A 13,682-nucleotide genomic window follows, 5' to 3' on the forward strand; every position below is an offset into this window, starting at 1 on the left:
AGCTCTGAAAACAGCACACAAAGAAAGGCAATCACTAACAAGTCACACAAAATATCCAGAAAATGTAACTCCAGAGAGGTCAAAGTACACAGTGATTGCTTGTCACTAAGAGATGGGATGGGGAAGGGAAATGACTTAAAAGGTCCGGGGCTTCTTTGTAGGGTGGTGAAAATGCTCTGCATTCATCAGGGTAACGTCTGAACAATTTGTGTGAACTGGATGCTAACTGTGATGGTTAATATAGCTAACTTGACAGGATCTAGAGTCACCTAGGAGAAAAGTCTCTGGGCATGCCTGGGATTAGCCAGATTAGGTTAATTGAGGTGGAAGAGTCACCTTAACTGAAAGTGGCACATTCCAAGGGCTAGTCCTAGACTGAATAAAAAATAAGTGAGCACAGCATTCATCATTCTCTGCTTCCAGCCTGGAGAGTGTGAGCAGCTGCCTCCTGCTCCTGCCACCATGCCTTCCCCGCCAAATTGGACTGTATCCCTTGAAACTGTAAATCAAAACAAACCATTCCTTCCTTAAGCTGCTTTTGTCCAGTATTGTGTTGCGTCAACAAGACAATGAGTACACATGGTATATGAATCCTACTATAGTAAAACTCACATTACGGTTATGAAGGAGCATGAACCTACTCTTAGGAGACATTTGCTAAGGCATCTGTGGCTGATTCATCATTACTTCCAAACTTAACCTTAAAGGATCCTTTAAAAACCAAGCCTGCATCTCTATGTGAAGGACACACAGGTGTGTAGTGTATCATCCTGAAAATCTTTGGTGTGCTATTATTTTCTGAGACAGGATCTCTCTACGTAGCTCAGGTTAGTATCAAACTTGTGATCTTCATGCTTCAGCCTCCAGACTAATGTCACATCAGGTGTGTGCACCTAGCTCAAATACCACACCTGATTTTTAAGAAGTGATCAATGATCTTTGCTACAGCAAGAAACCATCACCTTACATGCATTAAACCTGCTTTCAGCACTAGCATAGGGCAAATGAAGTCTAGCAGTCCAGATGAACAGATTTTGTGTCTTAAATCAACTGTGCATTGTACAGATACATTCCAGCAGGTTTCTTATAAACTACACGGTAATCAACAATATGCCACTAGAAGCCTATTAATTGATTTTGAGAAAACATTATATAAAGATTGTATGGTGTCTAAATGAAAAGAAATCAAGACTCGGGTTTGGTATACCTCAGTGCTCTGCAATTATTTTACAAGATCAATTAATTGAAAAGAACTTCAAACTTGAAATGTTTTATTCATGTATTTACTCCACAGTCAAATCAATCATAATTTAAAGTTGTAACATTTTTAAAAGATAAAGGAGAATTTCTGGTACAGTTGCATTAACAAAGCAGATGCCAGTCTAAAGTGCAACACTGAACAGGTGTTCTCTGTTCCCATGGTGGAATAAATACACAACAATCATACATAACACTTCACTAAAGATCTGGGATGAGGCAAATAACCCTTTGAAACAAACTGCCCAAAGAATAGAGGCAGACTGCAAATAATTTCTACTAACATTTTACTGGAAAAATCCCAAGGTGGCTAGCTCAAACCTTTATTCCACAGGCCCGGTCTTGGCTTTTGTCTTCCTTCATCAGGCACATGCAAACCCAGAAAGGGTTCTGTGCTCCACGCTTATAAACACAGGCCCAAGTCCCCAAGGACCTGAGCACAGACTGACAATGAGCCTGTGAGCAACCTTCATCCAGAACCTCCAGGGAAATCAGGAGCCCAAACACAGAGCTCTGTGTCATTCCCTTAAACAATAGTTTTAACTGTCAAATGAACTCTGACATCTGACATGCCATATGCATTTCATAAACAAACCAAAGTGCTGTCTTCTTATCTGTTCCTTTGTTTTGTGAAAATGTTAAGTAGACCATTCAAGTGAGAAAAAAAAAAAAAACTGCACAAAATTCAAAGGGTTTATGCCATATAGCAAACCAGTCCTCCACAGGCAAATTCATTTGTTTTTGGGCTGGGAAGCCATGTAGAGGGCGATCAGGCAGTAGATGGTCCCTCCCACAGTCAGCGCCATGGTAGTCCGATAAAGCATCTGGTCAGGCAGGCCTCGTTTCAGGTGGATGGGCACACCGTCAGGTTTCTTGAAAACAAGAATTGACAAGGAGTTGGCTAATAAGAAAAAGATTTTACAACAGGGTAAAAAGAACATTCTGCCCACTGTGAAACTAGTCCATAAAACCACACAGTAGGAAAAGCCCTAATGTATCAAGTGTAGACAAAGTATTGGCATATTTTCTTTAAAATGCACTCAAGATAAAAATCCAAATTCATTCTCTAAAATGGAGTCTGAAACAACAGGAGGCAACAAACTCCCAAGTTTCCAAGGCATTTAGAGCACTAGGGATTTTTGTTTGTTTGTTTACTGAGACAGGGTCTCACTATGTAGTCCTGGTTGGTCTGGAACTCACTACATAGACCATGCTGGCCCCAAACTCAGAGCTCCTCCTGCCTCTGCATCCTGAGTGCTGGGATTAAGGCATGCAACTCCACACCCAGCTACTGGGGAATTTTTTGAAAAACAAAGACAATCAGCAGCTGAACAAAACACAGGCATAAGAAATTCTGAGTTTTCTGCATTCAGTTTGGCTTCTGACCAAAGGGGACAGAGTACCGTGAGCTATACACTTCAGCCCATTTTATAATCAACTATCTGCTTTCTATCAATTGGCTAACATGTTTAATATTCAAGACTCCACAGAATAGTTCATTATTTTGTAGATTCCAAAGTCCTCAGGCCTACAATGGCCTCTTAAATCTTATTCATCAGAATAAAAACAATTATACTGATCACCACAAAAGTCCTCATAGCCAGGATGGCCCAAAATCTAGAAAAATCTTTGTGGTGGAAGCAACTCTATACAACAGCCACAGCAGGCTCTACCATTCCATGGCACTTGATTCAGGTCACTAGGTTCTTAGTTATCTCTAAGTAGATCAATACTACTTGATATTTCAACTCTGACTTCTTTGTTGAGCATATGAACATGCTATCTGAAAACCTGTGCATGCCTATACAGTGATAAGGATGTCAACTGCCTTCCCTCTCTCACTCTTATCTACCTGTAAAAAGTTCTATCAGTTTATAGCTCAAACTAAAATCAAGAGTTTCCTATTTAAAGAAAAAGGTTTGAGAGAAACAACACTAAACTGAAACTCTGTTTTAGAAGATTTTTTTTTTTTTTTTTTTCCTGCCCATTTACTTCACAGGTTCTCTGTTTCTGAGTGTCCTCTCACCTGGAAAAATTTCTGCAGCTCTGGAACTCTGTTCTTCCCAGCATAATCATATGCCGTCACATTAGAGGTCAATTTGGTCGGTGTGGCAAATATGATGGGTGGGGCTTCTGTGGAAGCCATAGGCTTTAATCCCTGTAAGAAGGCAGAGGAAAATGGCAAGCTGAAAGTGTAGGCATCTGAGCAAATCTTTCACGAAACAGGCTGTCTGGAACAGAGGCACCACTCAACCACAATGGAAGGAAGGGGGGTTTCTGTGACTTGCATTATGTATGAGGCCTTTAGTTGGTCCTCCAACTTTTGACAAAATACCTTTATCTGCTTTCCCAGAGAAAACTCTGTCAAGAACTCCCCACCAGTAAGATGGGAAGGACAACAAAGGCCCAATGTGAGCTTAAGTACTGTCTACCCTTACCAAACCAGCAAAACATTTATGATCTGTATGAACTGCCAGTTGGATTTCACAAGGAACCTGGAAGTCCCTTTTCCTCCCGTCTAAACTAATGAACTAATGTAAAAAAAAATTACAAACATAGAACAAGGGATGAAGAGAACACTAATGCATCTTTCAATTCTCATCAATGAAGTTCCCTCATGCAACAGAGGGCCAGGAACACAAAAGGTCACAAATGGCCAAAGTGTAGAGAATAAGAGTCTGCAGAGTGTAGTCCTTGGACAGGGCTTCCATATGAAAATCCACCCACCCAGGGCTCAGAGACCATTATTACAGAAGAGGGAAAGATTCTAAGGGCCAGAGGGGAGGTGCATGACCATATGGAAATAGTCCTATAGGCTGCTGGGACTCTTCTCATATGAACCTACAGCAATGGTGTCAGTATGCATAAGACTCACGTAAACTTAGGCAGACAAAAACCCAGAAGAGAACTGTGGAAATGAACAGCAGGCCCCAAATCTTGGTTGAAGAATTACTGGCAGCTGATTACTGCTGAGTGAGGAAGAGCCAATCTTCTTAAAGGAAGGGATTCTAGATAGGCTGACTAGATCCCAGTGGATGAACTTGACATGAGGGACATCTGGGGACACTAACTTTACATGATAGGCCTTAACACAAATGACAATGTATGAATTCCAGTGGGTGGCCCTGGGAGGGTGCTAAAGGGAAAGGGGGTATAAAGATGATTTTCTAGGGGCTGGAGAGATGGCTCAGCAGTTAAGAGCACTGATTGCTCTTACAGAGAACCCGGGTTCGATTCCCAGCACCCACATGGCGGCTATGAACCATCCTTAACTCCAGTTCCAGGGGAATCCGAAGCCCTCTTCTGACCTCTGTGGCATTGCACGACCCGGGTGCACTCACAAACATGCAGGCAATACATTCACACACATTTAAAAAAAATTTTTTCTGTATGAATACGCAAAAATTCATTTAAAAATTAAAAAGAAAAAAAGAAAACTGTTTCACTTAAATTTTAGAAACCTATCAAACCATTCATGTCAGATTTATAACTGGACACTAGATTAAATCTTCAGTGACACAATTCATTTCTAATTGCAAACTGCATGTCACCATATCCCTCTGCCACCTCACACTCCAAATGCCTAAAGTCACTCCTCAGCCTACTTGGCTCTCTACAGCAAACAAAGATCCTCCCTTTCCCACGTCATGGGTGCAGCTACTCGAGAATACAGTTTTAGTTTAACTAGGAAAATATGTATTTCCTAATAAATGTATCAAAAGTTTATAGAGAAACAGAATGAGTGTATGACCCAACAGTTCTAGCTAAGGTCCCAGAATGATATCCTAAAAGACAAATGCCTTTTTTTTCTTCTTGGAGACAGGATCTCACTGTGTAGTCCTGGCTGGCCTGGAACTCCATATGTAGAGCAGGCTGGCCTCAAACTCATAGTTGTCTTTGACTTGCAAGTGCTGGAATTAAAAAGTCACAAACCACCAAGCCTGGCAGCCAACTAAGAAATACTCTCTAAACAATAAGTTGACTTACAAATCTATGTGCTAGTATTACAGAATTAGCCTTTCCATGTTTGATTATTTAACGTTAGGTTCTTCACTTTACATAAAACTGAATGTTAGCTGGGCGTGGTGGTGCACGCCTGTAGTCCCAGCACTTCGGAGGCAGAGGCAGGCAGATCTCTGTGAGTTCAAGGCCAGCCTGGTCTACATAGTGAGTTCCAGAACAGCTGGGGCTACAGGGAGACCTTGTCTCAAAAAAAAAAAAAAAAAAAAAAAAAACAACACCTGAATGTTACTAAGATCTTCACAGTACAGAACACTGTTTCCAAGAAAGGAAAAAAGCAAAATACAACTAATTATCCAGATCTAAGCACCAGTTTGGGGAAGCGGCTGTCAGTCACTGAATCCACCATTCTTGGAATGCCTACTCAAAACTGCTTTTTTCAATATAGCTCAAATCTTTAACTGAACTGGTGATACAGCTCAGTGGTAGAGCACTTGCCTAGCAGGTCTGAGGCCTTGAGTTCAATTTCCAGTACCATCAAAAAAAATTTTTTTTTTAAATCTTCAACCAAGAAGTTCAAATTCTCATATAAAATATAATTCAAGGGGTGCCCAAAATCTGAAAGCCTTATTAAAAGCATGTTTAGATGATCTCTGCTGTGAATGCCAATTTTATTTCAATGTCGCTTGTTAGTCAAAAATTTTTCCTTTTTCCTTACTGAGCAACAAAACTTAGGTTACGTTAAAGCTCTAGTAAAAGAATATCTATGGGGCTAGAGAGATGGCTCAGCAGTTAAGAGCACTGACTGCTCTTGCAGAGGACCCAGGTTTGATTCCCAGCACCCACATGGTGGCTACAAACCGTCCTTAACTCCAGTTCCAGACCGCTGGGGCTACAGGGAGCCTCTATCTCAAAAAAACAAAAACAGCCGGGTGTGGTGGTGCACGCCTTTAATCCCAGCACTTGGGAAGCAGAGGCTGGCAGATCTCTGTGAGTTCATGGCCAGCCTGGTCTACACAGTGAGTTCCAGGACAGCTGGGGCTACACGGAGACCCTGTCTCAAAAAGACAAAAAGACGAGGGAAAAAAAAAAAAGAAAAGAAAACCTCACAAAACACAAATTTTAACACTTAGGATCTATGCACTGAAAAATACACTTTACAGAAGACATATGGAAATGGCCACTTTCTTTCCTACATAATCTGGAATCACTGTCAACACCACTGGCAATTATTTCGGTACAACTCATTACCAACTGGGTTTTAGAGACAGGACGCTGGCTCCCCTTCTAATTCTAGACTGTTTTTTGGATACATTTTCATCTTCCTTCATGTTCCTATAACTGAACCATGGTCTCTTTCTTCTGTGTACTTCCTGGATGATCTCTCCATCACCAAAGTCTGCCACTACCATGAACTCAAGATACCCAACTCTATTAAATGCCATATTAATAAACTCAGGAGTTACCAAACATATCATAACAAGCTCAACACATAAATTCTAGTTTTCCTCCTCATAGCCTTCCTCTAAAAAATAAAAACTTTGCCTTTCTTCTTGCCCTGTTTAATCCTAAAAGCACATCTAATCTTGGACTGAAATGGCTCTTGGCCATCCTCCCCTGGGGCTAATTGCCGGTCTCACAGGAAAAAAAAAAAAAGATGCAACAATAACAATATCCTTTACAGTCCAAATGGGTCCTTTACTATTCTAGCCAAGTTTGCCTAGCTTCCTGTTGTATTAAGCCTTCTCATACTAAAGAATAATAAACCTAACCTCAGACAGGTTCTGGAGAACAGATGCCACTTATCCAGCACCGACCTCACCTCCAAATATGTTGCTTACTTGACACCTCACTTCAACTAATGCTGCCCTGAATTAAACAGAGCTCCCCCAAAAAAGTAATGGCCAAGGTCACAAAATCAAAGCACAAAAATTCAGTGCCTAGACCGATCTGTAATGGGACTCTACCACATCATTCCAACAGTGAGGCTGGAGACTGACCCTCCAAATGGTAGGACCTACGTGGACTCTTGAGTATCATATCACCCAGTGGTCACAGTCCCCACTTTGTAACTACGAATGGGTAACCTCGTTGCGTGTCACTTCTCACGCTTTGCCGAACATCTGACATTCAGAAAGTATCCCGGACCCATTATGTCTCCCAATGAGGATCATGACTGGCTCCTCCGTCGCAAGGCCACCAGTCATTCCCATTCTTTAACTGGTGCTCGGGGTCAGACAGCTTTTGGGGCTGTGAAAGACGCAGCATAATCGGAAAAGCCACCTCAAAAAAAAAAAAAAAAAAAAAACCGCAGACAGCTGAACCCCGAACTTGGTGAGTCACATTCTGCACCCTACAGACTCCACAGGTCACCCAGCTTGGACAAGCAGCAACCCCAGGGGTCACCTTGACCCCTGCAGGGTGTCAGACCACAAAGTGCCGGGCCAATTCCGCCTAGGGCGCAGTGACAGAGCGTAGCCTCGGCGACCGCTGCAAGCCAGAGCGCGGAGGTGCCAGGAGCTGCGAGCAAAGCGTACCGGCCGGCAGGAACAGCCCGGCTCCGACACCACGGCTGCCCGCCTCGGGCTGCCATTCTCCCGCCCAAGCTGGTGCGGGGCGGCGCATACCTGCGGGGTATACGCATCCGAAGCCCATGTTCCAACCAACTTCTGCGTGAAGCCACTAAATTTGTAGTACATCATGCCTGGAGTCCGGCTTCCCACGGCCGCTGCCCGCGCGACCGCCCCAGAGAAGGACCCCGCTTCCCCTTGGGCCGGCCCAAGACTAGACCAAGGACCCCACCCCACCCCCTACCCCGCGCCAGCACACGGGCTGCCCCGGAGCGCCTGACTCAAAACATGCCCTCTGAAGCCATGTTAGAGAAACACGCCGGGTTCTCAAGGCCGAGAGAGGAAAGCCAGCTCTAGAAGTGCACGGAGAGCGGCTGTGTCGGGGTTCTCAGAAAGCATGAGGTAGTCTCTCCCGCTCCTTTAGATGCGGGCAATACCAAGATACCTTGATAAATGCGCAAGCGCCCTGAGGACCCGGAACAACAAAGGCGGGCTCTGGGCAGGGCCTAGAGCTGGGCGGGGCTTTGGAGCTGGGACGGAGGCTTGGAGCTGGGGCGGGGCCTGAGTCGGGTTGGGTAGAGCCGTCCGCGGGCGTGTCCCGGGCATTAGTGGTGCTGCTTCGTGTCTTTCCCTGGGTTGAAAGTTTCTTTTTTATTTTTATTTTTATTTTTTTTCGGTCTTTTTGAGACGGGGTCTCCCTGTAGCCATAACTAACCTGAAACTCGCTATGTAGACCAGGCTGACCTCGAACTCACGAAGACACGCCGGCCTCTGCTCTCTGAGTGCTGGGGTTAAAGGCGTGCTCCAGCCATCACGCCCGGCTTAAAGTTTCTCTTAACACATTTTTAACTTCCCTGTAGTCTCACTTCTAACCCCGCCCCTCCATCACCTGCTGTAGCATCCTTCTCTCAGAGTCAGCCCAGACGGGTCTTAGGACTGAGAGAGTGGGAGCCCATCGGAAAACTGGAAGCATCTGTTGAGGGTTTCGCCCCAATTAATGTAAGAACATCCTCGGGGAGTGGGGTGTGGTTGCGCACTCCTGTAATTTCTGCACTCGGGAAGCCCAGGCAAGACCAAAAGGCAAATTCGAGGACCTGAGCTTCAAAGAAAAACCCCGTCTCAAAAAAAAAAAGCCTCAAGAGCTTTATATTGAGTTCGTACACTTAGTAACCTAAACTTAGGGCAGCTGGATGTAAATTTTGCAGTTTCTAAGAGCTAGATTTTACTGTCTTCTGAATTTTATGGGCATTGATTACCCATCTTTTTACCTGGCCTCTCTTCATAATAAATGCGCTGGAGGAGAGGTAACTGGAAACACTTGTGAAATCTGTACCTTATGCCTGAGAGACTTCCACTTACAACTTTTCGGTTGTAGTAGTATTCAGTAAAATGAAAAGGTGGTTTTAAACGTCCACCACGTGCAAAAGTTCTGTATAAAAGGAGTGTACTAGTTTCTCACTCTCCAGGGATGGAAACAAGGCTTTTAGTTTAATCACAAGCACATTATAGGTATATGTATACTGCATTTTAAATGTAAGTGACTAACTGATGGATGATGGTAAGGTTGACACAGAATTCTCCATAAACGTATTGAATCTCCACAAATTATAAAGTGGGTGCTGTTATCACCTCCATTTTACAACACAGGTAAATGAGACCCAGAGAAAAGTAGCAACTTGCCCAGGCCAGCAGTTAGTGAAAGAATTAATCATCAGGCTCAAGATGCCCCAGCGCTGCATTACAAATAAATAGATATAAATTCATTCTAAGAAGAGGATCAAGACAGAGCACTCCAGAACCACGTAGACACTGGCATCTTGACTTTGGCAGGTCTAAGCCCTAAATCCCCAAGTATTCAGAATCTCTAATACCCGGGACAGTAAATATTTCAGCAGCTTCAGATGCTAAGCCAATCCAGAGTTACTGCTTTTACAAAGCCGTGGTGTAATGAAAAGAACACTGAGTTCCAGTTTCTCCACAGCAGAATGATTTGAGCCCAGTCATTCATTTCCCTTTTCAGAACCCCATTTGCCTCCTCTATGGAGCCGGCATCATTATCCTGTCTTCTCACTCAGCGTCTGAGACCCAACCATTTAGGAAATCACAAAGCCTGCAGTGTTTAAGACACCTAGCTTTTTGGTCCTTTCACTTTTCCGTAGTACTTGGCTATAGATGAAAAGCTTAATTACCTGAGCTAATTTATTTTAAATTAACCAAATGCTGGAATTCCTCATCCTAGGAGAAGAAAAGAATAAGCTTGCTAGCAAATATTGGGTGGATGGAAAGGTTTTTGTTTTGTTTTGTTTTGTTTCTATCATTTAGATGGAAAAAGAAAAGTAAATGATTTAGAACAAACAGCTTCTATCTCACGCCTACTATATTCTGGACATATTTGGAGGAAATAGGAGAGAATGTTCCCCAACTTTTAGCAGCACTAAGGTGTAGCAGTTCCTGAAGGTGCCTGTCAACACTGGTTATTTTCTTAAAGTCCTTGCCATCTGATTTTAGATCCTGCGAGACATAAATTAAGAATCCTGAAAATGTTACAACAGCCGGGCTGTTCAGTGGGAGATAAAATGTCAGTAGCAGAGTGTGGGTTGGATGTCACATGGAGTGGCTGATCATGGAAAGATTTTTGTCTCATTTCCTAAATAAAATGCAGCACACTCTGACAGTCCTAAGGCACCCTTTTCTCATCCACATTTGTACATCCCAGCAATATCAAAGCCATGATCTTTGTTTTTTATCATGAAGGCTTCAGATTGCTCCCCAGAGCCTATTCTGGGGGAAGTGACCAGGACTCAGACTACAAAAACACTTGCCAGTTACTGTGTTGAGTGCAAATGCTAATCGAATGATGGCTGATGGATGGAAACGCTGCTTCTCCTGTTGAAAGGGCTGTGTGCTAATGGCCTCAGACAGGCTACTCTGCAAAAACATTTGACCATAAATGGCAAGACAATAAATTCTATTTATTTTCTGTGTATGAGTGTATTGCCTGCATGCAGATAGGTGCACCCTTATCATGCAGTGCCCGAGGAGATCAACAGAGGGTGTCAGATACCCCTGGAACTGGAGTTACAAACAGCCACCACGTGAGTGCTGAGAATTGAATCCAGGCCCTCTGCAAGAACAGCCAATACTCTTAGCTGAGTCATCTCTCCAGCCCCAACAACATAAATTCTAAACTCAGTTATACTCAATATAGATAGAACTGTCTTGTGAAATAGTTCTTAATTTTTTAATTCTCTAATTTTCTTAGAATTGGCTTTTTTAAAAATTGATATTTGGGTAGGTCGGGCAGAGCTAAAACACTTGGGCCTCATCTCATAACAGGTAAGGTGATTATGGACCCCAAGTTTGGATACTGTCCACCTTTTCTTGTTTTCCAAAGGACTCATCTATCACCTGCTTTGATGGCACTTGTTGGGAGCAGAAATACAAGATTTTTGTAAGCATTTGTTTTAGGGATACTTACCATGGGGAAGTGATGTCCAGGGAAGAGAACCCCCCAACCCCCACCCCTCAAAGGAGCCCTGTTTTTCCTTGCTTTATTGTGTATTTTGCTGCCAAATATGCAGACCAAGCAACCTTATCTGGGGACGAGCATGTGTGCAGGTAGGGGTGATGTCCATTCTGAGGTTGTGTCCCTGGAGGAAAATGGGTTAAACCAGGCAAGGTTACAGTGAGTGCTTCTTTTTTTTTTTTTTTTTTTTTTTTTTTTTTTTTTTTTACTGTGGCGTGTATCTCACCTCCCAGGAAAACAAAACAAAACAAAAAGACAAGGGAGGTAGAGGGAGTTTGTTCATTTTCACAATATCCAATATTTAAAAGTGCCAATGATTCCCCCCCACACACACATTCAAAAAGCACATCTTCAGTAAAGTGTTGGAAAACCAAATGGAGAGTTAAACACACTTCATGATACTTATGATGACATGCTGTGCAATTATTCAATAATTTTCACGTGGAAGAAATCTAGGCTGCCATCTCTTACTCTTCCCCCCCCCAAAAAAAGCCCATATCTGGTGTAGGGATTTTTTTTTCTTCAAAACCTAAAACTCTAGGATTATATTGATACTGAAAGCTTGTCATGTTCATAGCAGAGAGTAGGGTCTGGATGGCGCATTTCTTGCCCAAAGGAGGTGGAAACAGCAGCAGCTGGGAATGCATTTGCCCAGACAGCTTTATTGCAGTTTGGGATGAACATATTGACATCAGCTCCCCACTCTGACCTTCTCATTGTTGAATGTCAATACAGTGTGTGAAGCTGCCTCAGACTTGCCTGCCTGCTTTTCGCTATATGCAAGTCAAAAGCACATCCACAGAGACGGTGGATTTAACTCAAGTTTGACACATCACATTTCATTTCACTGGTAAAGAAAGGCTGAGATATGACTCATAATTTATTTTAAATCATTTTAAATACACTTAATTATGCACAGAAAAGAAGTTCAGCTCTCAAATTCTTGTGAATTTACATTAACATCATCTATAAAAATACAGCACATGCAATGTTCTGTTCACACAATGGAAGGAAAGGAGTGACCTTCCCTAATTTGGGGGTGACAGAGGAGTATTCCTAATCCCTGGGGAACCTCACTCTTTGCAGCATCACATATGTCTTCAGTATTGAACTGTTTTACAATGTGCATATATCATTTTTGTAAGCTTGTATGTACACACATCATAACATACAAGAATCCCTAAAAGGGGGACAGGTGTGGTGGTGTATGCCTTTAAGCTCAGCACTTGGGAGGTAGGGGCAGGAGGATCAGGAGTTCAAGGCCAGCCTCAGCTGTACAGTGAGTTTGAGACCAGCTTGGGCTATAGGACACCCTGTCTCAAAACCAACATCAACAAAAGTAAACATTCAAAAGAAGCTTGTGCTTGGGCTGAAGTTTAGCAGTAGAGTGCTCAGTGGTAGATGGAACCCTGGGTTCTACCCTGACACCAACAAATACCAAATAATCACTATACAGAGAGGATTCAACTGCATGAGCAATGGCTCGTTTTCTTCTGAGGCAGAACTGTTTTCTTTAGAACCTACCTGACCCTATCCAGTATGAAAACGTGGAGTACTCTAAAACCTTCTATCTCAGTGGATCCCAAATCCACCAGATTTGTGACCTTATGCTAGTTCCTTAGCTCTCCTGACCACAGAGTAAAAGTTCCAATTCAACAGGATGATCATAAGGATTAAATAAGACAATATGGGCTAGAAAAGCTTAAAATGTATAAACATGGGCCCTGGGAAGATAGCACAGCTGATAAAGTACTTGCCACAGAAGCATAAGTAACTGAGTTTTATCATCAGAAGCTATGCAAAAAAAAAAAAAAAAAAAAAAAAAGGCAGGTATGGTGGTACATCCTTGTATTTCTAGTGCCTGGGAGACAGTGATGGGAAGATCCCTGATGTTCACTTGCCAGCCAGCTTAGCCTAGTTGGTGAGCTTCAGGTATAGTGAGAGACTGTGTCGCAAAAAACAAAGTGGTACTCTCACCTCCCTCTACTTCCTGGGCTGGCATGACCCGCCAGCTTCTCTCGTGGTCCCCAGGAGCCCTAGGAGTCTCCTCCTGCCCCCATCTCCCTTTACATCTCTGGGCGGCATGGCCACCAGCTGCCCGAGACAAGTATCTTTCCTGAACCCTGCTCCCAGGCCAGTCCAACCCCCAAATTCCTGAGGAAAACATCTTTCCTGGAGGTATCCGGACTTTAGGAGAAAGCCTGAGAGCATCTGATCCTCATCTGACTTGGGCCTCTGTGGGAACGCCTGAAGACAAAAGAAATCTGGCCACTCCAATATAAAATCAAAAGAGAACTGGAAGCTTAGACAAACCGCTTTTCATGCCCAAAAAGTAAACCACAAAGACACATAAAGTTCACAAAAAGAAG

General features: G+C 43.2%; 1 protein-coding gene across 1 annotated transcript; it reads right to left on the reverse strand.

Moving 5' to 3' along the window:
* Positions 1-1,254: 1,254 nt before the first annotated feature.
* Positions 1,255-8,009, reverse strand: LOC103736386 (cytochrome c oxidase subunit 7A-related protein, mitochondrial). Its single transcript, XM_008835864.3, has 3 exons — positions 7,845-8,009; positions 3,284-3,415; positions 1,255-2,129 (listed from the first exon to the last, which is right to left on the reverse strand). Exons 1-3 carry the CDS (start codon positions 7,917-7,919, stop codon positions 1,989-1,991), a joined length of 348 nt encoding a protein of 115 aa, XP_008834086.1. The 5' UTR covers positions 7,920-8,009; the 3' UTR covers positions 1,255-1,988.
* Between the last annotated feature and the right edge of the window lie 5,673 nt (positions 8,010-13,682).

Source organism: Nannospalax galili, unplaced genomic scaffold (genome assembly GCF_000622305.1).
Source record: "Nannospalax galili isolate Female #2095 unplaced genomic scaffold, S.galili_v1.0 scaffold257, whole genome shotgun sequence".
Classification (NCBI taxonomy): domain Eukaryota; kingdom Metazoa; phylum Chordata; class Mammalia; order Rodentia; family Spalacidae; genus Nannospalax; species Nannospalax galili.

Coding starts and splice junctions, on each gene's coding strand:
- LOC103736386 (XM_008835864.3), bottom strand. CDS start 7,919: ATGATGTACTACAAATTTAGTGGCTTCACGCAGAAGTTGGTTGGAACA. Junction 3,416..7,844: donor CGGATGCGTATACCCCGCAG/GTATGCGCCGCC, acceptor GCCTTCTTACAG/GGATTAAAGCCTATGGCTTC. Junction 2,130..3,283: donor AGCTGCAGAAATTTTTCCAG/GTGAGAGGACAC, acceptor CTTGTTTTCAAG/AAACCTGACGGTGTGCCCAT.